This window comes from Aythya ferina (genome assembly GCF_964211825.1).
Source record: "Aythya ferina genome assembly, chromosome: 2".
NCBI lineage: Eukaryota > Metazoa > Chordata > Aves > Anseriformes > Anatidae > Aythya > Aythya ferina.
The window spans coordinates 124,279,558-124,306,448 of record NC_140297.1 but is presented as its reverse complement, the minus strand read 5'-3'; the positions used below and the strand labels follow the sequence as shown (position 1 = coordinate 124,306,448).

The following is a 26,891-nucleotide window of genomic DNA, read 5'->3' as shown; positions in this document are numbered from 1 at the left end:
AGCCCCCGCCACAGACACCCGAGGTCGGGCTTCGGGAGGTCCCGAGCCCCCTCCGGGGTCCCTCCGGGGTCCCTCCGGGGTCGCCCCGTGCCGGCTGCTGCCCGGTGCCGGCGGCAGCCCCGAGGCCGGGGGCGGGCGGGCGCGACCCCCCCCCGCCGCGGGGCGCTCCCCGGGGAGGAGCCGGCCGGCTCGCCGCGGGCCCCGCTCGCCAAGTTCAGCTCGGAGCAGCCAAACCCGGCCCCCCGGGCTCGCTGGTGGGCGGGGAGGGCCGGCCGGCCGCGCTCCGCTCCGGCACGGAGCAGGAGGACGGGCGAAACTTTCCCTCCGCGGCCCCAGCGGAGGCGATGGGCCCCGACGCGCTGCCGCTCGGCGCCTGCGGCGGGGCGGCCGCCGCCGCCGCCCTGCTCCTCTGGGCCGTCTGCGTGCTCTGCAGGAGGAAAAGGTACCGGGGAGGGGGCGGAGGGGCCGGCGGCCGCTGCCGTGCCCCCCGCGGGGAGCGGAGGCGCGGGGCGGGCGGAGGGGCTGTGCGCGGCGCTCCCCGACCTCCGCACCCGGGTCCAAGGTGCGCCGCGCTGGCGGCGCCCGGCTCGGTGGGCGGGGGGCGGAGAGCTGGTAGCGGCTGGCTTCGGCTTTAAGTTTAAGCCTAAGCAGGCTAAAGATGTTTGTTTTTTTGTTTTTTTGGGGGGGGGGGACGAAGCAGTGCTTGAAACGGGCCTGCCTGTTTCTGAACAATGCCCCTTTCCGTGCAGTGCCCCTTTCCTTGTACGCTGTGAGCTTTCCCCAGGTTGACGCTCCTCAGCATCTCCAGCAGCTGGGGTGTAAATGGGTGTAAAGGCTCGGTGGAGGAGGAGTGGAGAAGGGGAGGGACCACTATTCTTCTCTATTTTAATCCCGTAATAGAATGCATCACAAATGAATTCTTAGGTTATATACAGCTGTTTTTTCTGATCACTGAAAGTTTTGGAAGGCATGGGTGTAGTAGGCATGCAAGTACAAGAAAGAAATTGCTCTATTAATCCCTTAAAAGCAGTCACAAAGTCAGTCTGACAGCTTTTAGACCAACAAGTGTAACTTTGGGACTGTGTGTAGCAATGAGTGGAATTTCTCGCTTTGGGCTCAGAAGGCCACTGAATGTAACAGGTATGGATTATGTCCATGATATCTGCTTTGGAGCCCTTATTAAAACAATTTGAGGTAGAGGGACCGATCCATCTCATAAGTGTGCAGAGAAGACATCTATGCAAGTGGCTGAGTGGGGTCATCTTGTAACACAAGCTACTTGGTAGGTTTGCTTAGGATGCAGCTCCGTGTCTCAGCCCAGCTGACCACATAGGCGGCTGCTGCGGGCCGTGTCATTCCTCCCTGCCGCTCCTCTTAGCCCCCGAGACCTCATTCTGCAAGTTAAACCAACACAAGCTATTTAATCTTCATCTTTTTTAACAACTTTGAGTTTTCTTTAAGTTTCGGTCCTTAAACAAGGTCAGCAGAGGAGGAGTGAGACGTGGTCAGGGCAATCTGCAAGAGGTGTAATTTTGGGGTTAGAAGCTGGTATACTGACTCAGCTGCATTATAAAACTGTGCCTGTTATTAGTAGAAATTCTAGTTGGGTTGTAATAGGTTGCATTTTTGGAAATGGAAGTAGGCAGAGCCTTTACTGTGGAGTTTTCAGGCAGATGTAGATGGTGGGCAAAAAGGGTTGAGGAGCCTATTTTCATATTTTCTTCACTCTTGTGGCTGCAGAGTTTTTGAAGTCATCCCTGTGGAGCCTATAGCAAAATTGTTAGGACATTTGTTCCACACCAGAACGAAATTATATGGGAGGCCTCAGCAAGAAGGCATGCTGTTTTGCCCAGAAAACCAAACTGTCGTTTGATTAATAAAGTATTTGTCCAAAACCCAAACTGTTTGTCTAACAAGTATACAAACCACCAGTGTGCAAGCAACTGGAAATAAAAAATGGAAAAACCCATTGACCTCTGTGTAGTACAGGCCTCAGCATAAGCTGCTGATGTAAAAGTGCCATCCTGCTCCAGGAAGGTGGTTTTATTTATTTATTTATTTATTGTTTAAGCATGTGGAAAGAAAAGAAATTGTGCATGGTCTTGAGAGATGCTTGGCAGCAGCCTGTCTGCTTCTGATCTGCAGTAAGAGCAGCCATGCTAAAGCGTGCAGTATATTAAAAATGGGAATAAGTTTTAGTTAATGCTTCTCAGATTAGTGCAAGTTTAAGGTCTCCTGTTGCTTGTCTGGCTCACACCTGCTTCTCTATCCTCATGTTTCCTCCATGTGGCAGTTTTCTTTCCCTTTCTCCTATTTGAATCTAATAAATTCAGCAGCAGGCTGGGCTACTGCCCTCCCACTCGGGAATCCAAAAAAACAATTGGAAACCTGTTGACATATGGAAAGGAGACTTGGCAAATTACTGCATGAATAAGGGCCAAAGTCATAGATTATAGTCCTGATTGAACATGGATCAAACCCATTTGAACAGAGAAGATGAACAATTCTGGCTTTGCAGGGCTTGCCTACACTAGAAAAAAAAAATGGTGCTACTTCACCTGTTCTTATAAAGATGAATATCTTGTCCTAATGTTGGTGTGCTTGTACCAGCATACAAACTGTATGTTGGATTGTGTCTTGTGTTTAAGGTGCCAAGATAAACTTTAGCAGAATAATCAGATTTAACATCTGTACTATAACAATTGCATGGGTTTCAGCTAGGATAGCTACAGTAGTCAAATGTGTGTATAGATGTATACATAAATGAAGAGGTTAAGGAAGTAAATATACACAGCTAAGTGTCACCTTGTCTTTAAGTGTTGGGTTAAGTTTGTTTTACTGGACGATGTCTCTGTCTGTCACAATTCAGGAGAAATAGAACCACTTGTGTAGCTCTTAAAGCTGTCCTTCCAGGAGCAGAACAGGGGTTTGTATGTCCCAATGAAGAAAACTCCCCAAATCAGCCCCTGATGTTCCTTAAGCAGATGTTGCAGGATTTCTCCTTTCTTGGCACAGGATGTTTCTGCTTCATTTACTCAGGCTGTGAGCACTCATTGCCGTACAGAAGATGTTGTCAGAAGAAGTATTGTATTGACTTAACCTGCTATTGCATTTTTCTGTAGTGCAGTTGGCATAATCTGGCATTACCAGATTTCAGGGTGAGTTCAGTACAGGTTTTCTTATTAAAGTATTTACATCCACCATTTAGAGACAGCAAAGAAAGGCAGAGGAATTTCCTTTTGCATAAATGTTTATTGTTTGAGTGCTAGTGGCAGTAATAACACAAAGGAAACTAATTGGAGTCTTTGCCAGGTTTCATATCACAGATGGTGAAGAAACAGAAGTAGAACAAAAGTTTCCTTAATCACAGAAAATTTTATTTTGAGTTAAACTTCAATGTCAAATGAGGCTCAGTGCCTTCTGCACGCTACAAAAAGATCTCCCTCTTACTGGTTAATGAAAAGAAGCGTATTTCGGCTGTTTGCTGGGGAATGTGCTTTCTCCAGAGAGAGACTCCTTTCTGTGTACCCCCCACCAAAGTATTTCTGCTATGACAAAACCTGATGACTTCCTAGCCTACAGATTATTCTCTTTTGTCTTCATAAAATGACTAAGCTCCAGCTTTATGTTGCTTTTTTTGTTGTTTTCAAACTGTTTTTCCACTAGCTGTGCACCGTCTCATGGAGTGGGAGGTGAAACAGCAGGTGAAGCCAACTCCTGCTCGTCTTACAGCAGTAACGCTGTAGAAGTCAGGGAAGCGTGCATGAGATCAACAGGGGTTGGCTCCTACTGACATATATAGGGATTCCACTTTTTATTGCTCAAGTTGATGCTTATTTTTGGCTGCTAGAGTTTATTGCATGTCCGTGACTGAAAACCAACAGTTTGGGGACAAGGCTGTGATGCTCTGTGACTCCCTCGTTGCATTACAGAGGCCTCAAATTACTAGGAGGAAGAAGAAGCTCAGGCTGACCACAAAAACCACGTTAGGTTTGGGGAAAGGGACAGTGGAGAAAAGCAGAACAAAGACTGTTGCACCCCCATTTATCCTTTGAAATTGGTTCCTGTAGTTGTGAGGTTTGCATCCCAAGGTTTTCCAGATAAAAAAGATACAGATCCAACCTGGAAATAGTAGTGTGAGGCTTATGCTTGCAAGTTAACACGTCTCGTGTGAGCTACCCTGAGGAAATGTTTTGTAAAATATATTCCCTCTGCAACTCTTTAGGTTAGTAAGGTTGGTGTTTTAATTATTATGAACAGTTCAGACACAGCAATACAGGAATTAGACACAGCAATACAGGAATCACCATGTTGTATTAGACAGGGCACGTGCTTTCCAATTATATTACTTCTGACCAGTTTTTAATGCATCAGAATATGGCGTACAAAAACCTTTAAAAGTATAGTAGATTGGAGTTAACATAAGAAGAATTACTTGATAAATTTCTCAGAAATAATTTTGTTATGGTCTTAGTCATGGATTTAAAGCCTTGTTACAGATAAGTGCCTTTCATTTCTTTTATTCTATCTTCTAAATTACCTCAAATCCATACAGTAAGTCACCTAAATTTTTTTTCCAAAAAATTGCTCTCTTGAACCCAGATAGATATTGTTGAAAAGAATATAGATTTTATCTTTGCCTTCAAGAACATCTTATCCTTTTCTGTGACAAGCTGTGAGCTTGCTAACAGCTCTCTTACCAAGCGAATTGTAGTTCACAAGATGTCATCAGCCTGTCTTTTTTACCACTTCTGCTAATTTAGGCAATATGTTAAGGTAGTTTTCTGTTGGAGGGAACATCAGGAAGGACAGATAGAAGGATACCAGAAAAATGTAGCCTCTCCTTTCTTACCTTGGCCTTCTACGATTGGCCTTTTTCCCCATCCTCTTTGTTGGTGTCATGCAGACTGAATGCACTTTTACGACCTCCATTTGTTAAATTTTATTGACCATTTTTTACCTGTTTCCATTTTGAAAAGATTAGAACTGATGAGTTAAACTGTTTAAGGCAGAAAAGTAAGAGTTCTGTTTCTTAAATAACCTTGAAAAACCTTTATTTCTCACCAGCACACTTAGGTTTTCTGTCTACTCCTCACTGTTGTGCCAAGTTGCGGTACAAGCTTATTTCTCTGCTTTTGTCTCCAGTTAAGAGTTTAGTGAAGGCTGAATAAAATGACGTAAGCAAAACCATAGTCTTCTCAAGATGTACAAGGCTCAGTTCACTGGCTTTTGAGCTCTCTTGCAGCAGTAATAGACCTGGAGAGCCATTATAGTGTAGACAGTGCATAATAGCATGTCTCAAGACAGGTTTTCTTATTTTTGTTCAGTGCTACTTCTCAGCCTTCTGAAACATTGTCTGTATATTGTGTACATTTTGGGTTCTGTTCCCAACCAGGGCTTTGAAGATGACACTGAAGATGACACCTCCTTTAGCAGATCATGAACTTTTCAATAATCTATGATTTACAGTGTTCTTTGCTTAAGGTACACTGCCACCTAGCAACAGTTTCCCTTCCCTCCCAGTTTTCTTGACCTACTTTGTCGGGGGGTTCTTTGCTTTAGTTTGTACCTGGTCTGGTTTTGATTAGCATCCAGAACTCATCAGTAGATGCCATCCTGTAAGGGACTGGTGTGGAAATATTTTCAGTGGTTATAAGAACTGCTAGCTTCTGGTTTCTCCTTAAAATACAATTTTTATTTTTTTTTTTATTATTTTTTTTACATTTACAGTGGTTTTTCCTTCCAGTGTTTGTGAAAAATGCCAGTAATCTTTTCCTACTATCTTTATTTCTCTGTCTCTCTCTATTTATTTATTTATTTATTTATTTTGAGTGCTTGGTTTTGCTTTCTTCTGTTCATTATTGTTTGGAGAAAATAATATTAATGTGCGAGAATTAAAAGAAGTTGCTTTTAGTTCTTTTATTACTGCAGTGCAACATGAAGCACGGAGCATCCATCTAGAGCACTGTACACAAATGCACATAGCGTACAGACAGTACTGAATAAATAACCTTTGGGCTTCTCCTTCAAGCTGATAGTCCTAAAGGTATACAAGGAGCACCCAAGCAAATACAGAGTGCAGAATGGATTGCCTCAAAAATTTGATTCAGGCTCACTACTATATTTAGGGGAGGAAAACACACTAGTTCGCAAATCTTAGCTAAAAGGAAGACAGAAAGGGGCAAATCTTAATCCTCATATCACTGAGTTACTGAATGGTTGAGGTTGACAGGGACCTCTGGAGGTCATCTGGTCCAACTCCCCTACTCAACCAGGGCCACCCAGAGCAGGTTGCCGAGGGCCTCTTACAGGAGATACTAACTACTTCTCCCTCAAGCATGATAGCGTAAGTTTCCACTTTATGTGTTATAATCCCTGGTAATATCACCTAGAAAGCCCCATTCTCTGGCTACTGCAGGACAGGCTGGAGCCCAGACCCACAGAGCTACCTGGGCCTCTACCTGCCCCAGTGAGAAGTGCCTTCAGTGGGCTGCAGGGACTTGGATGCTTCCAGAGCTTGAAGTCTTGCCTGCTGGAGCTGCCTTAGTTCCCCAGCTGTAAGCTGGAGGTCAATGTGCTTTCCTCTTGATTTACGGATAACGTAGCCAAATGCTTGACACGGGACTCCGATGGTTGCCAGAGAAGAATCTCTTGATGAAAAACATTCTTCCAGGGTATAAGCACTCAACATGTATCGAAGAGCTGTTGCCTGCCCATTTCTGTTCTCCTATATGCTGAAATACAACTTCTAGTTACTGCTTCAAGCCAAAAATGCCACATTCTGTCACAATATTCAGCTAAGCTGTTGGATCATTTCAGCTGCTTTAGTGTTTTGCTCAGTTATGAGAATTACCGTCCCATATTAATTTTTCTTTTTTCTTTTTACTCCAGTCAGTACTTTGATTAAGAAACTAGGTAGGGTTTGTTTTGGTCAAGTAATTTAGCTGTTCTCAGTGCTCTATCTAGTCACTTAACTTGGTGTGTAGTAATGCCAGGGAGTGGGGGAAATATAGAAGCTAAAAGAAACAGCATAAGTGCAATGTTAATATACTATATGAAGTTAAAGAAAATCTCACATTTAAGTTGGCAGCCTTTTTCTCTTTTATCCAAGTTTTATAGAGCTACTTGGTAGTGAAGCCAGGGTTGGAACTCATTTTCCCGACTTACAGTTTCATGCTTTAACTTACTGTGTTTCCCTTCCAACAAACTTACCATATATGACATTATAGCTGTCTGGTAAACTAACTTTTTAAACCATGAGGCAGATTTTGAATTCCGATTTAAAACTTTAGTAGTGTTCCTTTTCTTTCCCCACCATTTACTGATTCTTCTACAAGATGCGTGTAGGATTTTAGGCTAATATCCATTTGCACGCCGTCTGGGAGAATTTTGGCTGACTGAGAGTCCCATAAAACAAAAGTTTCCTCTTTACAAACCACATGGAGCTTGGCTGTAGATATTCAGTTCCTTTCTCCACAAACTGTTTTTAATGGTGCCAGATTCTTCTGTTTCTTCTCCTTGTTTGGCACATGTCAGGAAAAAAAATCTTGGCTCTCGTATAGAACATATCTTGTTTCCTCTTAACTGCTCGTACTTTCTATTCGTAATTCAAATCAGCAAAAAAACCCTATGGTTGTGCTTCTAGTGATTTAATCTTGTAGTTTCCTAAGCAATATTCTAATGTGCTGAAAGAATATTCTCTCTCATACTACAGTCCTGGCAGTTGGAGGTTCTCGCTGAATGCAATGGACGTGTCTCTGTTGATCTGGGGGAATATTGCGTGGGGTCCTGGCAGGGTGGCCTGCTCTATCCCTTCACAGACAGGTGAAGGAAGAACAGATGAGCACAATAAAGTTAAAATGGGCTGTTAGAAGAGTGTCCTGTCAGTAACACAAATGTCCCTTCCTGGCCCTGTGGTGAAATCCTGGATTGCAGTGCTGCACTCTGCAGGGTCATGGCCATAGCAGGAGGCTGAAAAAGCATCTCCTTCCTGGTCCATGGCATCCCAGGGGCCTGCCAGGGAGTGAATGCATGCTTATTGTAACTATTTATGTTCCTTGGTGACAGCTTCCCTCTGCACCCATGTAGTTCTAAGAAGAACAAGTCAATCTGCTACTGATGGCTAAGACAGAGGGGAGCACTGCTGAGTGTGGTTGCCTATCTAGTTTCCTGTGGCTCCCCAGAAAACCAGCAAACTCATTAACGGCCTGCTCTTTCCTCATCCCATCTCTTTGCTTCTCAAAAGGCCTGTCCCCAGATACTTCCTGAGTGGTCATTACAAATTCTTGCATCACTTACCTAGCAAGACTGAACAAAATGGGGACATTTTTGAATGATACATAGAAAAAAAAATGATCATAGAAAATTGCCATATTTTGATCACTTTTTAAAGTAATGAAGTGCTTAAGAAAAATGCTCTCATTTCAATTTTGTGTGAGAATGCAGAAATTCTGCAATTATTAGCTCTGCAATTAATTAGCTTAAAAAAAAAAAAAAGTCTGCATATTCCTTAACATGAGAAACTATTGCTGTTGAAGCAAAGGAGACAGAAATTACAGGGAACTTGTGATTAAAATGAAGTTCCTGAGAAGTCAGTATTTCAGTCTTTTTGTACTTTTTTTTTTTTTTTTTTTTCCTTTGCGTGAGTGCCAGAAGAGGGGTGGTTTTGCCTCTTTGTCATGGTGTAACACTGTACTCTCTGAAGACTTTAATGAGATGGTGTTTAACTTTGTAACTGGGCCCCAAGGAAAATGCTAGTATTTTCAGTTTTCTCATATCTATTTATTCTGGTTAACCAAAGAAAGGTGCTTACCAAAGGAAGGGCAACCTCTTGTATCTCATCCAAGGGATTTTGTGCCACTTCCATTGCTGGTCTGCTCAGCTGATGCTACAGTAGCATTTGGTCATTGCTTCAGTAGCTGGAAAGTACTGCTTTTTTTTTTTTTCTACAGTGTTGGCATGGTTTCTTAGGTTACAATAGCTCATCTTCACTGTATGGTAGATCGTAGCCATGCTAATTCTCTCCAGCTGGTTTTTCAGAATTAGAAGCTTTGGGATTCGCATTTGGGAAGCTTCTCTGAAGCTAGCTCAAGCAGTGGAGCTGATGACAAGATATAATTTTTTTCCTACAGTTGTTCCGGAATTGATCTGTGATACTTACTTATCTCAGACTTATACTTTTATTAAGACAAGCAAAGTGCCTGGAAGGTTTTCTTTTGTTTTGGTAGGTACTACTATCTGTAAAATGTCTCCAGTGGACTATGTGTTTCTTAGTTATCCCTTTTGAAAACTTCATGTGTGTGTTTTTTTGTTTTGTTTTTGATGGGATTTTTTCAATTTTTGTAAATATTTCCAAATATCTAGGTTAGTTTTCAGCATGATAAGCATTTGCTTAAATAGCAAATTTCCAAGCCGTACAGCTGAGGAGGGTGAGGCACGCTGCCAGGCCCTGCACTCCAATCCTTGTATGCATTCCCCTTTTAAAAAGGAGCAGCTGTGTTAGCTGTACAAGAAGTGAAAGTGTCTCTCAGTTCAGGAGTCATCCAAGAACCAACTGTAAAATATGATGAACCTGCAGAACTGATATTTGGGTAAAACAGGGAGGAAAAACGATTGCATGGGGAGATGTTGGGGCTTTTCAGTAACAGTTGCCAGTGGAGTGTGTGACTGGTGGGGATCAATTTACAGGCCCTGAGGTGCAGCAAGGAGGGTTCAGAACGGGGGCTCCTTCTGAGGACTGGGTGAGGGAGATTTGGATTTTGTTTCCTAGCAGCTTGCACAAAATATTCTTTGAAGCCAGGTTAAATTATCTGTCACTACTAAGGAGCGACACAGAGTTGTTCACAGCAGGACTGGAGAGCTTGCCTGTGTCAGTGCTCAGTGGCTTGGGAAACAGCTGCTTCCACAATGTCTGGGTTGTGGTTGAACAGACAGCTGAATTTCTGGCATTGCTGCTTCAAGATAGAAAAAATGGTAATTAAGCTTCAAGAAAAGAAATCTTGCATATGTGAATGAGTCAATTTTTTTTTTTTCCTGTAAGCTGTTTAGTTTCTTGTATCCAGTGTAGTGAAAATGCTGCTAGATCCCACTTGATGTTGCCACCGTATGAGAGGATGATTTCTTAACCTGTGGACTTCCTTGGATAGAACCACATCAGACATAATACATTTAGAGCCTTAAAAACCTGTTGTTATGAAGACTTCAAAATAAAGCTGTGAATGTCTCTCCCCTGCTGAGAATTTAAAGCTGACAATGCTGAGAATCTGTTCGGCTCAAACAAAAGTTTGGGTTTGTGATCTCACTTGGAGAAGCAGGACATACTTTCGTGTTTTGCCCTCAGAAAGAGACTTCAAGTAAAACGCAGTTATTAGGATCCATCCAGCATCATTCCCTACATAACCTAGGCCACTGCCATGTCTCTTGCAACAGCTAAACTGAACCGTGGAAAGATGTCCTGCATATCAGGCGGAGATATCCTCCTGAAAGACCTCTGAGCGGTCAACAGGCCAGTGCTCAACCTGTAGTTTGCTTTGCTGGTTAATCTGTCTTTGCTTGAAGAAAAGTGGGTGAACTCAGTCTCGTGAGGGGATGGTGTGTCCCTTAAAAGGCTGAAAGGATTTAAATTAAAATGATGAAAGATAGCCTAAGATGGCACCCAAAACTAATAAGGCCATCTCCTGTTCAAAGTACTGTATACTGTTGTTGCAAATAGTTATTCGGTATTTTACTGTGATTCTTGTTTAAAGGTGCTGGCAAGCTACTCCAACACATTATCAGCTTATTAAAGATTTCTGGCTATTCTTTCTCCTCACCCCACAAAACATGTGTATGAACCAAGGCACCCACACTGCCTGCTGCTGCTCTGTGGTTTCTGCGTTGAGCGCTTGCTTGTTTGTTTTGGAGAAAGGGAGAAGAACGGTCAGTTTTCTTAACTGGGGCTATAAAAAACAGTTCAGACGGGACCAGATGAACTAATGCTTCATTTATTTGCTTAAGCATTAAAAATTTTGTTTGTTTTGTGCACTGTTTCAGTGTATTTTGTTATTAATGATGCCTCTGAGACTATCGTTTAGGAGCCAAGAATATGTGGAATATCATACCTTCAAAATCTATTTTAACATTTCCAGAGACTGAAATGCACTGTATACAGTGCACTGTATACAATAGAAATGTGAGGGATAATGCAACTCAAACTGTACCAGTAAGGTTCATTTTATCAAAGTAAAAGCCCCAGAAGATTTTTCATGCTTTAACTGTTTTCAGCATAAATATAATGTGCTGATTTGAAATGTCTGATTGTTTCTATCATCAGACCAAGTGAAAAAAAAAAAAAAAAAGTATGCTTATAGCTGTATATTTTCCGAGAATTGGCAATATTAAGAAAATCCTGTAGAGGTACAGGTCCTTCAGTAGTAATTGAATTAAAGACTTCACAACTGGCTCTGTTTTCAGAGCAGGACTGTAATGTTAGAGATAGCAGGAAGATGGAAGTCCCCACAAGCACTATGATGATGGTGACTTTGAAGTAAAGGCTTCCCTGAGATTCCCACCTGTGCAGGACAAGGCCATCTCCCAGAGCTTTTCTCAGGAGACAGGAACAAAGGTTCTGGATGAGAAAATCCCTGCTCTTGCCACTGTTAACCACGTGTACCTCTGGTATCCTATTTAGGCCCAGCCACTCCAACCAGATATAGCTAGAGATTCAGCCCTGCTGAATACTTCTTTTTACTATTTGTAGCAAATATGGATTTTTTCACCTTAAAGGCAACAAGGAAAGTCTGTCCTGTTCCTGGCAGTCAGTTCATTTCTCAGGACTGTCGAAGGGTCAGACCAGTTAATTTTCTGCTGAAGTACGAGTTGTACTGCAAGCCCGTGCAGAAAATGGCCATCTATTGCATTTCCTAAGGTTGGACTGGTCAGGGCAGCCACAATAAACATGACTTTGCATGCTAAATTTCTCAAAACATCTTTGTATATAGAAAGCAACCAGTACAGTTGGATTCTGTAATATAAATGAGGTCCTTGGGCCCTACTGCAATTCAGCTGATAATCACTGTAACCTGACAGCAGAGGTTGGCTTGTGGGTAATGCTGGATTTATGTCAGGAAAGGATGATGTCTGTATTTATCACTTCGTGCTTCTTCAGCAAGCTTTGTATTTTATATCATCCCTTTTGCCACTAGGTATTAGGTTGATTTTTTTCCCTGATTTCTCAGTTTTTCCTTTTTACTGTTCACAAAATGCACTTCAGTGAATAGGAACTGTCCTCATCAATTCCCATTGCTCAGCTCAGGGGGTAAGCTAGGCTAATGAGACCCTTCTTTGTTTCATTTGAGTGGGTTTTGCTAATTGCATTTATCACACTGGAACCTGTAAGGGGATTTTCCGTAGACAAAATGACAATAAAAAAATTAAGCACTTTTGTTGGTAAGTCACCTGGCAATTCCACCTGGATCCTCAACATAGCTGTATTCCTTAGTGTCCACTGCCTCTAATTGCCCTTTATTTGCCCTCTGAGCTTCTTGTCTAGGATTTATTTCTCAGTTGACCAGATGAAACCCACAAGCAGGGCCATGATGCATCTCCAGTCAGAAGTAGAGAGAAGGAAAAGCAGGAAGTGAAGTTTCAACTTGCTTCCTGTCCTGTTGTATGTCTGTGGCCACTCTCTCCATCCTACTTCATCCTTGCGTCATCACTTCCCTGTAGCTCAGCTCATTACCGGGAGCCTGCAGCTTCTGCAGATCTAAGAGGAAGAGACTTCAACATTTTGTCCTAGCTCCCCAGTTATCCATTGGTATCTGTCTTCTTCCCCAAGCCTTGCTCAACATACTTAGCAACCTAAGCATTCACCCAGGACCATACTGATATTTTCAGCAAGAGGATGGTATTAGGTTTTATGAATGTTCTAAGAAAATAGGATTGAATGAATTTCGATCCCCAAGCATGAGATGGCAGCTGTTACATGAACATACCTGGATTGGACTGCCTCACTGAGTCCCAGAGAGACCTGTGCTCCATCTTTTGAAGAAATTGATGTTCCATCCTGATGGAGTTTATTGAGATACTGAATTTTTAATTATATATATTTATGAATTTCTTAACATTTATACTAAATAAAGATACACACATATATATATTTTTTTGTCTAGCTTGAAACTTTTCCTTGAAGCTATGCTGTAGTCCCTTCTTAGCTTTGACTTCGTCAAGAGTAGCTTGAAAACTTCTTGCCTTTTCTAGAAGACCTGTCTTCTGTAGGACTCCTTCTTTCATCCAGGGAAGGGATTAGAGCAGTCACTGTTCACTTCATTTATATAATTCTGTCATCGCCATGACACCAGCCTAATCTTCTTGACTGGCTGATCAAACCGATTTTAAACAGTTTCAGACAGAGTAAAAATTAGTGTGTTTAAGTCTTCCTTCATTTTTATGGCAGCTTTTCTGTCATTCAATCTAGCATTTTCTTTGTTTAGTTCAATTTATTTCTTCTTTTTTTTTTTTTTGTTTTGTTTTGTTTTGTTTGTTTTGTTTGTTTTTCTTTTTTCCTGCGCTTATCTTCCACCCGATGAAGTATCTACTATACATGACATTTTCTAACCTTTAGGTCTATAATTTTGTTAATTTCATTTTATGACATGTTAAAGCAGTTAACAAGTGAAAATGTTATAAGACTTTATGTTATTGTAGACAGTGTTCAACATGACTTTTCGTCTTTACTTGAGACATTTGAGGATTTCTGTTAATTTTGGCAAGTCCAGGATTTTAACTTAGATTTGGGTTTACATCATTCAGTTTCTACAATAACCACAGCTTTATCATGTAGCCAAATGAAGTAATCTCTTCTGTAGGTTATGCTTGTAAATCTACCATTTTTGTGCTTCACAGCACATCAGTATCAACTGAAGTAATTTTGCAAAAATCTGCCTGTTCAAAATCACAGCAGATCCTAATGCTTTTAGCTGTTGAAAAGGGAACAGAGGTCTCATCTGCGATCCTGTTTCCATCAAGAAAGGGCTTTGGATTTTGTAACACAAGGTTTGCATTTTTGTTTTGCAAGAAGAAAATAGACATGGATCCTTTTGGAAGAGCCAGACACTGAATTTCTCAGTTCCATTTTAAGCACCAAGTTTTGCCAGCCTGGTTGTATTAGAAAGGAGTGTGATTCATCCCTTATCTCCCATTTCTTACCAACCCAGCTGGGCTTGCAGAAACCCTGGGCCAGTTGCAGTAATACCTGGAGGCGGAGGGATTGCTGTGGTAGCTGACGCTATTTGAGGAACCACTTCAGTGGGTCTGCTCTAGACATGTTTACTCATGTGGTATTTACTGATGAGTAGGGCAGGCCACACTATAGAGAAGGATTGTAAAGCTTGATGCTAACGACTTGCAGCCTGACCATGCACAAGCTCTTTGCTTCTGCTGGAGCTCATCTTCACCATCTCTAAGATGTTAGGGATAATGCTTGCAAGTTTAGTTGGGTTTCTTAAGAATTCCCTTAAGATGTGATTCAGTCAATTGCTGAAGCAAGGGCTTGATTTTAAGCCTTTGAATAGCTTCTGATTTTAGTGGGATTTGTGCTGCTAAGTTGAGCAGAAGCTCAAGGTTTGTGTTTTGTTGTTGTTGTTGTTGTTGTTGTTGTTGTTTTTTTGTTTGTTTGCTTGTTTTTTTTGGCAGATTAGCACATTCTTACTAAGACAAATGGGAATTTCTGGTTTGATAGTACAATATAGAATATATGATAGTATTTTGTCACCTTAGTGTTCACAGGGAAAAAAATGGTATGAATTTTATGCTCTAAATAGAATATCAAAGCTCAATTTTGATACAGTAAAAAAGCCTTTATTCATCAGTTCCTGAAGGGTTTAAATTTCAGAATCTGGAATGCAAATTTAGTTTCTCAAAAGTCTGTGGATAATGATACCACTTTTTGGTTGGTAACTGAGGTTATTTAAAAATAGAACTTCCACTTCCATGTGAATGTCCGTGATGGCTGGCTGTTCCAAAGGCTTGGACTGATTCTAGTTTTATTTTCATATAAAATACTACATGTATTTGAATTGTGTGGATGCCATGAATCCAGACTGGCCACGTGGCTCTGATTATGAGGCGAACTTTTCATCACATTCCTAACACTCGAGCTATTTGTCTCTCGTAAATCTTGCTGGGTCTGTAATGCCAGCAGTTGTGTGTGGCTAGCTGGAGTTTGCATGCTCGTCTTTTGCGCTTGCAACTGCAAAACCCATCCATTTATTTTTCTTTCCATAAACTGGCAAGCTTCTGCTTAACCGTATCTGCTGAAAAGTCCAATACAATGTTATCCAATGGGATACTAATGTTTTAAAAGCAATCTGAATCTTAATCTCCTTTCATAATTCTATTGATCTATACAAAGCAACAGTATTCTGTTTCAGTGCTGAAGAGCTTAAGCCTTCAGAGCCTTTTTTCATTAGTAAGCAGTAAGATCCAGAACACAGTCAAGGATGTCTGTCTTCTGGCAGTGGACCACATAGTACGTGAATTTTCTGCAGTTGGGGTGATAAAACTCATCACATAGTCACTAAAATTGATGGAGTCAATTTTGAGCCTCAGAGATTTTGTAACATTATTAATATTTTTGTTTGTTTATTTTGTGTGTCTGGAAGCTGAGGTAATAATACTTTAACAAAATCCATCCCAAGTTTCTGAGAAAGTTGTTACTTATAAAGCTTTCTTGGTAGCCTTCAGCTGCAGAGACCTGACTGCGGTTTGTTATCAATGAAATTTCAAGATTTTATTCCTGCTGCTTTTGTACAAGATAGTTCCTTCTAGTATGAAAAAAAAATTAAAAAAGTATCATGTTTAGTAAAAATAATGGTCTTTTTCTGTTGTGAAATGTGTGTGAGTTCCTTCCTACAGAAGCCAGATATGAGGGGAGAAGGAAGGGAGGCTAGAGGAAATCCCACCATATACTGAGTATGACAGGACCAAGTACCTAGGAAGCAATCCTTGTCCCACCCCTCAGATGTAGCCATACTGAGCTCATTTATTTAATTAATTGTTTTAGGGCATTTGCCTCATCAACTATCATATTTATTCAGTTATGATCACGAAGAGACTAAGTCCTTCTTCTCTGTTATTTTCTGTAGCATCCAGAGTATCATTTTTCCTAATCCTGGGGTCAGTTCTGAATTGCTAGCTTCTACTTCAACTTTAAAATCATTCATTCTTTGGATAGGCAGTTTTTCTAAATTAATGAGGGGTATAACCAAATTGGAAGATAATTGCCTGTATATGATGGAAAAGTAAAAATGTAAGGGAGGTAGTTTAAATTTGGGCATAATAACTGATAAAACTTTTAAAAACAAAGATGGCTTTTTTTCTCTTCATGAGAAGAGAAAGGTAGAGTAGAAACCTCAAGAATCTTTTGATTACTACCAGATTCAAATCTTACCATAACAATAATAAATCGTTATATTACTACAATCTTACCATACAAATTAACGACAAGTGATGCATTTTGGGGGTCAGAGCAGGTGTCCTCCAAAGGCCCCTTCCAACCTCAGTTGTTCAGTGGTTATGGATGCTCGTAGCTAAGTAATTTTCCTTTAATTCTACTGAAGATACTATTTTAGGCACTTATTTTCAAGTTAACTTTATATTCACTTCACTGTGTGTACTGTTTGATGTCAAAATTTAAACTTAGCTAATTTGATGAAAGTTTCTTGATATGTATCTTTTAAATAATATCTTAGGTCTTGTCAGCAGCCTACAGCCTCCCTAGCTTTTAAAAGAAAAGGATGTCTGTTTTTCTTTAGACTGATTTATATTGGTTGCTGTTTCCTTTAGTGTCAATTACCATTTGTCATCAATTCAGGTACCTAGAGATCTTTGGCTGAACCTGGAAGCTGAAGCTGGAAGCAAAACCCAACTCTTTAAAGTCTGGTTTTTTTCATACTGATGTGTTGAAAGTACACTTCTTACTGAATTCATGTCCAATCTTCTTCTGAGGTTGCTTCTTTTCCTTTTCCTATTTTTTCTCTTAATAAAAAAGTGTTAGTGGAATCAAATTGCAATCAGTCTTTGTCTTTCTTTAAATTTGTGATTTGAAGCCCCAGTGTGTCTGGGCTGCTGTAGCTATGGCAGTATTGGCAGTATGTTGTTATATGTATGCTGTATTGGTACCTCTAAACCCTGTAATCTGTGGTTGAGCACGCTGGAGCTCTATACCAGTAGGTTGTTTTCTCTGTGTGCTTGCAGTGATGTGGCCACATTGGGCTCAAATCACTGTTATTTAGACAAGGTCTCACTGAAATATAAATGCTGAGTGTTCACAGCTAAAGTTCACGGAAAACTTAAGCTCCAGCGAGAGCCATACAGCTTTACCAGAAATTTTAACCTCTTATTGCAAGTCAGGAGTTCAGTGAGGAGTTAGTCTGGACTTGGGATTCCTGTGCAGAGGCATCTACCTTGTTTTCCTGCTTTGTGTGTGAGATCAGTTGGCACGCACCACTCCCTTGTAAGTATAGCTGGTCCTCCACCCTTGTGCTAGTGCCAGGAGTGCTGTGAGGGTACTGCCTGCTTTTCATGTCCTTTGCACCAGTTCTGGACTAATGAACTTCACTGACTTCATTCAAGTCACCCACGTACAGCAGGGATTTGAGTGATGACCAGTGTGTCTGTTTCCTGTAGAGGAAGAAACACCTCCCTTGCTCTTAGTAAATAAGGAAACTCTTTGTGATTTTTTTTTTTTTTTTTTTTTTTTCTGAGTAATTATAGAGCTGTCTGAGTAGACCTCATTGGGTAAGATCACTTGGACTGTCTCATATATGAAAAGTAAAGGCCCTCCATAAGCAGGAGTAACTGAAGGTAGTTGATGTAGTATAAAGAATACAGTCATTTCGTCTTGGCTTGTTTAAAGTGGTGACTGCCATAATTAATACATTTTTAAAGTAAGAAAGAATATGAAACAAAGGCATTCAAGAAACTTTTTTTTTATAATTCCCCTAAATGTACTCTGCCATGTGAAAAATACTGCAAAATGTTGGTAAGCCTTTTTTCTTCCACAAAATCAAAATGAAATTGCTTTCCCTTTTTTCAACCTGGCACTTCTGCCAGATTTGTTATGTTGGGAACATGATGTGGTGTAAAAGGCATCTGTAACCTCAGGCTCTCAAGAAAAGGCACATGTTTTATACATTATTCTCTTCTCTTCGATGGATACCTTCTAGGAAACGTCTTTGTTAGTTGTTCTTTTTTCCAGTACAGAAATACTGCTTCAACATGTTCTGTGCTGAAATGTCAGCGTTGTGCTGTTGTGTAGGTGGTAGTATGTATTATACACAGTTTTCAAAACCTGAATAATCAGTGATGTGCATGACTTTGCCAGGGAAAACAAATGGCTGTGTCATTTTGATTTCGGTATATCAAGAAAATGTAACCTATAAAAGTTAATTAGCATTCTTCCAGAAGGGGGTTGTTTAACTAACATCTTTGTTTCCATGTTTTCAGTTTTGTCAGAAGTTGGAGGGGAGTGTTTATTCTCTTGCTAATATATACCCATAGATTTTCAGATTATTCTGTGGAGTTTTAGCTATCATGCATCTGTCCTTCACTTCAGTGAATGTCTGGGTTTTCCACTCACTAGAACAAGTGCTTAGATCCACTGAAAAATTGTATTATAGTTTTCATCATTTATTTTTTAATAGTGTTTATAAATAAAGTTCATTGAGCCTGTTGGATTTCCCATTATATGTTAAAATGAATTATTACCAAGGACTTTGACAGAAGAAATCCTGATGTTGTCATTGCAATCCTGACTGTCTACAGTCTCTAGTTGCTGCTGGAAGCTGCTGGGACTCCACCTCCCAAGGGACTGGGTTTTCTGATAGGCTAGGTTCTGCCCATTTAGTTTGGGTATTACTGACATTTGTCTATGTTGAATGCACAAAAGTTTCTTGTCTGAGCCAAAGCTGAAGTTTGAGCACCCATAATACTGAAATAAGTAAATCTAGTTTTATTTTTCTATGTAACTCTGCAATTCATTAGCCTTCACCCACCATTTCAGAAACTGTTAGAAGATATAGCTGTTTGCATGCCAGCATTACTTAACTGTGCTAAAGTAAGTTATAAAAATTAGAGAACAGGCTTTTCACTCACTAACTGCCTTGAAAACTTTACTAGACTGAGGCCTTCCCAAGGTTGAAAAAAGCAAAGATGAATAAAATTGCCCATTGATAGTAAAATTATATTGATAGCTTTACAAGTAAGCTAGTAATGGAGGTGAGGTTTGATTCTGGGTATTATTTCTGGGTGTTAATACTTACATAAAAGTATTTAAGAACAGGCAGTCAGTAGAGATGTCCAATTTTTATTTTTACATGCCCCATATGGAAAAGATAATCCTTAGAGGCCAGATTTTCAAGCCTCCTAAGCCTGATGAGATGTGATTGCTAGATACAGAATCTTTTATTCCTTTAATAAGTCAGAGACTTCAGTGTTTTAACTACACATGAAAATGCCTAGGCCTGGAAGGTTCTTGGAGATGGTTAAAAGGTGATAGGGAGCAAAGACTTGAAAGTTAGTGGAATTTACTAGTCACAGTGAGGGAACTGAACAAATGGTGGGCTCAGCAGCTGGGAGAGGGTCTCAGGACAAATCATTATAAATCCAAGGGTGTGTGAGGGCACATTCACTGTCCTGCTGTTTGAGGTGAGCTTTAGCATTTCGCAAAGTGGTGCTCACACCAATGTGTCTTTGAACACACATGTTCCAAACCAGGATGCTGTCTTTCCTGGGAGCCAGCTCTTTTTGTTCCTCATCCTTTAAAATACCATGTTTGTAACCTGGGTTTATTGTTTCCTAGTCTTTGGTGGTTGGTATGTGTTCCTGCTATGTGTTAAGGCTCAATTTTAACACTTAAGACTTAACTGAGTTTTTACAAGCTTTTTCATCAAACTGCAAGGTAGTTAATTCTGTTCAGGAGTCTTGTTTTGTTATTGCTGGACTGGAAAACATTTCCTCTCCTAATCAGTCCCAGACGCTGCCTCTTTGGCTGCCCAGGATACTGCTGCAGCTGCTGCTGTGAGGATCCCACGTTGCGTCTGCAAGAAAGAGAGCCCGGGCTGTGTTGCCTTGGAAGTACGTAGTGTGTGTAGAGACTGCTCCAGATTATCATTTGCTACCACACAGCTAAACCTTATGTACTAAGCATGGTGGCCTCATCCATAATGTCTCTTGGACAGGTTCTCTGGGCTGTGCCAGGACTTGCCAGAAGGTTAGCAGCGAAAAGAGTGCTCGTGGCATGCCAACACTTGCATAAGAGGGAAGACAAAGTGCAAGGGCCCTGCCCTACACACTACTTGTAAGTGTGTAGTTTCCTCTTAAAAGCATTGCCTTAAAGAGACTTTATTTCAAACACAAAAAAACGATAAGGTGAATTTGTACAATGAACAACAGGAAGAAAACACCTTTTCTACTTTACAGACCTGGCAGTCGTCTTGCTGTAATAACCCTTTGCCTCTTGCCTTTGTAAGAGACTTCTGAGCTAAAGTCATATCGATGTCTAACAGCTGGACTTCAAGCCCCCCCCCCCCCCCCCGCCAAGACTTACATGTATTACTAATATCTGTATTTAGAAGCTAATATGCTTTCTTACAAGTTCACTGTTTTCCTTCTTTTCATATTTTCCACTATTTCTCATACACTTGTTCTTTGCCATTATCCTGAGTCCTACCAACCACATTACCATGTGTTGAATTTTTCCTTGTGAGGGCTCAAATTGTCCTTATGCATTTGCAATAAAAAAAAATGCCTACAAATTCATGGGACGAGAGAGTTTGTTACAGAATACTCTCAAATGAAAAATAGAATAGCTGTTAGAAGTAAAGGGTAGGAAATACCATCTTTACAGCAAGACTGTGTATTTTCTATTGTGTCCATAGGTTATCCCTTTCTGTTCTTAGTTTTTATTAGTTAATGTTGCCTTGGGTTCTTTACTGACCCAAGTTGCATAGTTTTCCAAGCTTTGATACTTCAGCTTCAAGACCACATCAGTTTTCTTGAAGAGTTTTAAATCTATTTCACATTTTATCTTTGTAATTTTTTCCTCCCCGTTTATAATTGCTAATTTTTCAGCTTTCAGCTTTATTTCACCTATGTGTTCCAGAGTTCAGCATAGTTACTCTGTCTTCAGCAGGGTATCTCCAGTGCTCATGAAGGCTGGAAACTCTAGTGCTGTTGTGTGGCTGTCTGCCTGAAACCCAAAGACAAGCCCCTCATCGCAAAATAATGTTATTTCACATACTGAATAGATGCAACAAGATGAGTGTATCCCTAAAGTATGAGAAGAGCTTTATTAATGAAGTACAATTTTCTTCTTATTACCCCTTTTTCCCCAAACTCCTCAAGTACAGAATTGTAGCTATGGTTATGAAAAGACAGAGACACTGAGAAGTCGTATAGCTTTGTTGGAACATGGGGTCTGCAAACCATAAGCACTCACCCCTCCATGCTTCTGAAGCAGAATGCAGCACAAAGAGCTGAGGCTTGGGGAGCCGTGCCGAGCACAAAGCAAGCACAGACACAACCTTCAGGAGATCTCCGATAATTCGACATCTGCCCGGCTGATTGCCAGAACCTGTTCTGAGCACCACATACCTTTAGTTTGCACTACCCTGCAGCCTCATTCATCTGAAACAGCTGGAGTAAGTGCGTCAGCAGTTCATTCAAATGAGTTTTACTACAGATCCTGCTTTATTTTGATGTGTCATTTAACCATCTATTTCAAGTTCTCATGAACTTTAAACTGTAATGTGAGAATACTCAGATCACTAACAGCTTATTTTTCCCTGCTGCCTTTGTACTGTACTAATGCCAGATACACTGCAATGTGAATAATACCATAAGCAGAAGCATACTTGGCAATTTCAGATCTTAAATGATGTAGAGATTTGCTGCAGAGGGGAGTGAAAGACTATTCCTGAGCTCCGGAACTGGTTGATGTTTTGCCACCAAGAGTGGTGAGACCATAAGGAAGGGTGAGGAAAAAGCCAGTGCCAGGACAAGCAGGAGGAGAGAGCAGTGTAGCCTATGAAGTGGGCTAGTACCAATTACTTTTGGCCATGGACAGGTTAATAAGGATTTGAACAGTAGCAAAGTTGAAAAATACTGTGTCATATGCACAAGCATCTCATGGAGGTGAAGTAGACTTCTGTGTCTCAACCTGTGAGAAGGAAGAGGACCTGCAGGTAGGAGAAAAGTGGACGCTTCGGTTTTTAGGGTCAGACTTCCTACAGGCTTGGGGTTATCTGAAATTACATTGGAAAAAGCCACAAAACAGACAAATGTTTGTGTGGTGAAGGCATAGAGAATGGACAGGAAGATGTTGTCGAGGGCTTCGGAAGATTTGTGCTCAGTTTAGTATCCTGTTCATAAAATGGTGAATTATGAAGGGAAAAAGTGCAGTAGCAGATGACTAAGAGGGGTCATGCAGGTTTTGTTGCTTTTGTATTCATATAGAATATATTTAAACTTTCTGTTTCCCTAGACTCGTTTTCACGTTCTGGTTTATCATCATGTCAGGAAATAAGAGCTCATGTAGATCTTGCTGTATTTGAGGTTTCACCAAGAACTATCAAGAAGGTTTCAGAGGAGAAAAAAAATAATAAGATTTCCAATAAAATGTTGAAGGCTTTCCTGGGCTAAATATTCCTTCTTCCTAGTTAGCGAGCTCACCTCAAAATCAAAATCACATTTCCTTTGCCAAATAGAAAACAGTTATGACCTCTACATAGGTATATACAAATATTCAGTACAGTATTCGTGTAATTAATAATGTCATTTTACCTTAAATAATGATGGAAAACAGAGACGATATATTTGTATATTAATGCCAAATTACATAAGCTTCCCTTTAAAAAGTTTTCTTGGAAAAAAACAGCAGCCTTCATCCCCTCTGGTACAGAAAGAAATGGAGCTATTACTCTATATAAAAATTATAAGTGACTGTGGAATATGTCTATATATCTGAAATAACTGCAAGGAATTAATTCCAAGAGAAAGGGTTAATATGTCATTATTACAATAATTACAAGTCTTGGAAAAAGAAGCATTACTAAGTGAGAAAATAAGTGTTGTATTCAGTTCAAGCTCTCTTTGAGGGGTTGCATTTATTTTTTTTGAAACTATTCTACACTTTACTTTCGTAGTTTTTGCTTCTGTTTTCTAGCATGAAGACAAAAAACATACCTTCCACAATGATCCCATACTGTAATACAAATTACAGAAATGTGCAATAGTGTCTTTGTACTTCTATAGAAGTGTAACATTTATTTTTATCTACCTATATATATAATATTTAAAACTAGTCCTTTCTCTCTTGTCAGTGTGCTGTGCCATATGGTGCCGAGCAACATGCCAGATGATAAAAATATTCCTAGAACATATGATATCATCAGTCAATTCAAGAGGGGTGAAACTTCTTGACCAAAGCATTTGTGGCTTTGATACATTTTCATAGGAGTAAACTGTATATTTTGAAATGATGAAGTATGTCCAAGAGGTCTCCTCTTTATGCAAATTCTAAAATACATGCTTAGAGTATTTTGTTTGTTAATCAGGTTGAAAGGAAAGAAATTTTAACAAAGGAATTCATGGCAAAGTAGCATGTTCTTTTCATAGCAAAAAAAAAAAAAAAAAAAATTATTCACCTTCTTCCTTTCAATAGATATTGCTGATAGCAGCTCTGATGTTGGATCTATGCCATGAGGAATGGCATTTCTCCATCTCTCTTTTCCACTTGTGGAGAAGACGGAATATAATGCTTGGTCAGAGGATGTTCATATTTAGTGCAGACAGCTATCTGTGCATGATGGGGAAAAGACTGTGTGTGCTCTCTCTCACTCTCTACCTCAAGAAAAAAAATGACAGTAATAAGTATTATGATTTCCGTCAGAGTTTTCATTAATCTGTGGTGTTAATGCTGTTTTTTTTGTACTTTATTTCGAGCTTTTTTCTTGTTTCAGTCTGTTTGCACGAAACACCAAAAAATCCTGGCGTGTTTTGTAATTGGCAGAGTGAGTAGTGGTTGAGAAGCCTGCACTGGACAAACTGGGGTGCTTCTTTTGGAAATAACACAAGGATGTTACAAAGCAACTAGAAGAGAGGCATTAAAAGCTGTAGGGGCAATGCTGCAAGAAAAGTGGCCTTTGCAGGGTGTTAGCAATATGCATTGCAATAACAAACTTGAATGTTGCAAGTGCCTTAGCTGTGCCATTTTAGTTCTTTGTTCACTTCTATCTTTGTCATAGGAAACATATTAAGGATAAGTAAAAAAACTCCGTCTATGAGTTGGGACCTAAAAATTGTGCTAGTTAAGTTACCAGGATCAGCTCCATGGCACTGGACTCTATTCCTGCTTAGTGTATTTCCTTACAATGTCTGTGTTTTTAGCTGATAACCTCAATAGCATCAGGTCTGGCATTCCTGAGCTGATGTTTTTTTTAGGCTCTCATTAAAAGTTTAAGTGTATATGGCAGCATTTTCATTCTGTAGCTATTGTTGACAGATTTTGAGTTCCTAGTCATTATCACTTCCCCTCCTATCAAATACTATTAGGGATCTGATCTATTTGTTTGTATTTAAAAAGTGCCTTGTAGGAATTCTTGAATAGCGCACCAGAGAGACCTCAGTTATATAAAGCATGGTTTAAAAGGTAGTGTGTAGTCTGATTGTTATAAACTGATTATTGGAATAAATTTATTAAGTGGGCCTGAATGAAAAGTGGCATTTGGAAGTGTGGTTGTGTATTGGATTTACATGGCAAGGTTTTGGTTAGCAGGGGACTGCAGAAGCATCCAGAAGCTGCCCCATGTCAGATAAGGGCCAGTTTCAGCTGGCTTCAGAGGGACCTGCTGCTGGCCAGAACCGAGCTAGTAAGTGATGTTGTTTACACCTCTGGGAGGGCAGATTTAAGAAAGGAGAAAAAACTGCTGCACAACAGCAGCTGGGAGAAGGAGGAGTGAGAAGCAGCCCTGCAGCCCCCCAAGTCAGTGCAGAAGGAGGGCAGGAGGTGCTCCAGGCAGGCAGCAGCAGTTCCCCTGCGGCTGGTGGAGAGGCCCCTGGTGGAGCAGGCTGTCCCCCTGCAGCCCATGGGTCCCACATAGAGCAGATCTCCACACTGCAGCCCGTGGAGGAGCCCCTGATGGAGCAGGTGGATGTGGTGGGAGCTTCTGCTCTTGAGGGACCCGTTGTGTCCATTTCTGAAAGATGGACCCCGTAGTACAGACCCAGATTTGGAGCAGTTCTTGAGGAGCTGCTGCCTGTGGGCAGCCCCCACAGGCTCAGTTCAGGAAGGACGGCATCCTGTGGGAGGGACCCCACGTGGAACAGGGGCAGAGAGTGTGACCGTGAGGGAGCAGTGGAGATGAAGCATCAGGGACTGACCGCAGCCACCATTCCCTGTGCCTCTTGGGGGGAGGATGTAGAACAGGGTGGATGGGGGTGGTGGAGGTGGTTTTGGTTTGTTTTTAGTTTCTCATTTCTCTAGCTTGTTAGTAATAGGCAATAAATTGGATTAACTTCCCTACACTGAGTCTGTTTTACCTGTGATGATAACTGGTGAGTGATCTCCTCGTCCTTATCTCAAACTTTGATCCCTTTGTATCAATATTTTCTCACCCTTTCCCTTTGAGGAGGGGTTGTGGTGGAGCTCAGCTGCCCAGCTGAGTAAAAACACTGCAAGTTAAAAATCATTTTTGCATATTGCTTGGGCTGAAATCTTTGAAGTTACAGTCCTGCTAGTTCTCCAGTCATGCTTTAGGTTCCCAAATTGATATGATGTGTTGTTATAACTAAAAACATGAAAAATCTTTTTTTGTTTGTTTGTTTTTGTACAGTGGGAAGAGGAAAAAAGGGATGCAAAGTGAAAATTATAAAACAGTGAAGAAAGTGTAAATATTGTCATATATTGGTGTCTGTACTCCAGCATGGATGCTGTTGATGTAATGGAAAAAAAAATAGTCCTAGCTTCTAATTTATACTTTTTACCCTTTACTTGTGAGAATTCTCTTTCATATTTAATGGTCCTCCATAACACTCTTTTTCAACCCATGAACCCATCAGTATTTTGTTTCTACAGGTAATACACTTACAAATGTTTTTGCAATACAATATCCTCATCAGAGGGCAGATTTGTTATCATACCCCTCTGATTTTTCCTTTGAAACTCAACTGTGTATATCATTTACTGCTTTTATGGTGACTGGTTTGGAGAGAAGTGCTTTGCTCAGTGATTAAACTCTTAACCACTTGAGTGTCTCCAGAGGAACATCGCACCATAGACATCTTAAGAACTCTTGCACTGTATGTTTGTTTGAGTTTTGTATGTTTAATGCAGCACTAAATGGGGTTAAGAACCCATTAGGTTATATCACTTTTTAGGATTTTGGGTTCTCTTCTGGAGTGTTGTATTCACCATGCTTGCATTATCCCCTTAACTGTCAGTCACTGCTGATCTCTCCTCAATGAGCCTTGCTTGTGCTCGTCATTTGTGAAACTGGATGTGCTTTTCTATGCAGATGTTTGATAATATAATATTGATTCAGATTTTGAAAATGATTCTGTTGTCACCTATAGACACCTGCCCTACAAATTGAGAATTATAATAAAAATGGAAGATGAGGGCATTTTGCTTAAAGAAAATACATTGGTTCTGGCTGGTCCATCGGTGTGTTAGGTTTAGTCAGCAATGGCTGAGTAAGGCTAAAAGGAAGACCAAAAACCATGTAATTGATAGATAGTCTGTTTTTTCTTCTCTTGTTGAAGTGCTGGAGGCTCTTGTGATGGATTCCATGCCCTGCCAGTAGCACACGCTGTTTAGTAGTGAGTCCCTTCCACTGAATCTTGTCTGAGATTCTAAG

General features: G+C 40.6%; 1 protein-coding gene across 1 annotated transcript in view; it reads left to right on the top strand.

Moving 5' to 3' along the window:
• The first annotated feature begins 260 nt into the window (after positions 1-260).
• CYP7B1 (cytochrome P450 family 7 subfamily B member 1) overlaps positions 261-26,891 on the top strand; it is a 123,466-nt gene continuing 96,835 nt past the window's right edge. The window contains exon 1 of the mRNA XM_084508462.1: positions 261-442. Coding sequence (XP_084364588.1) covers positions 345-442 — 98 coding nt within the window. The 5' untranslated portion in view covers positions 261-344. The remainder of the gene's footprint in view (positions 443-26,891) is intronic.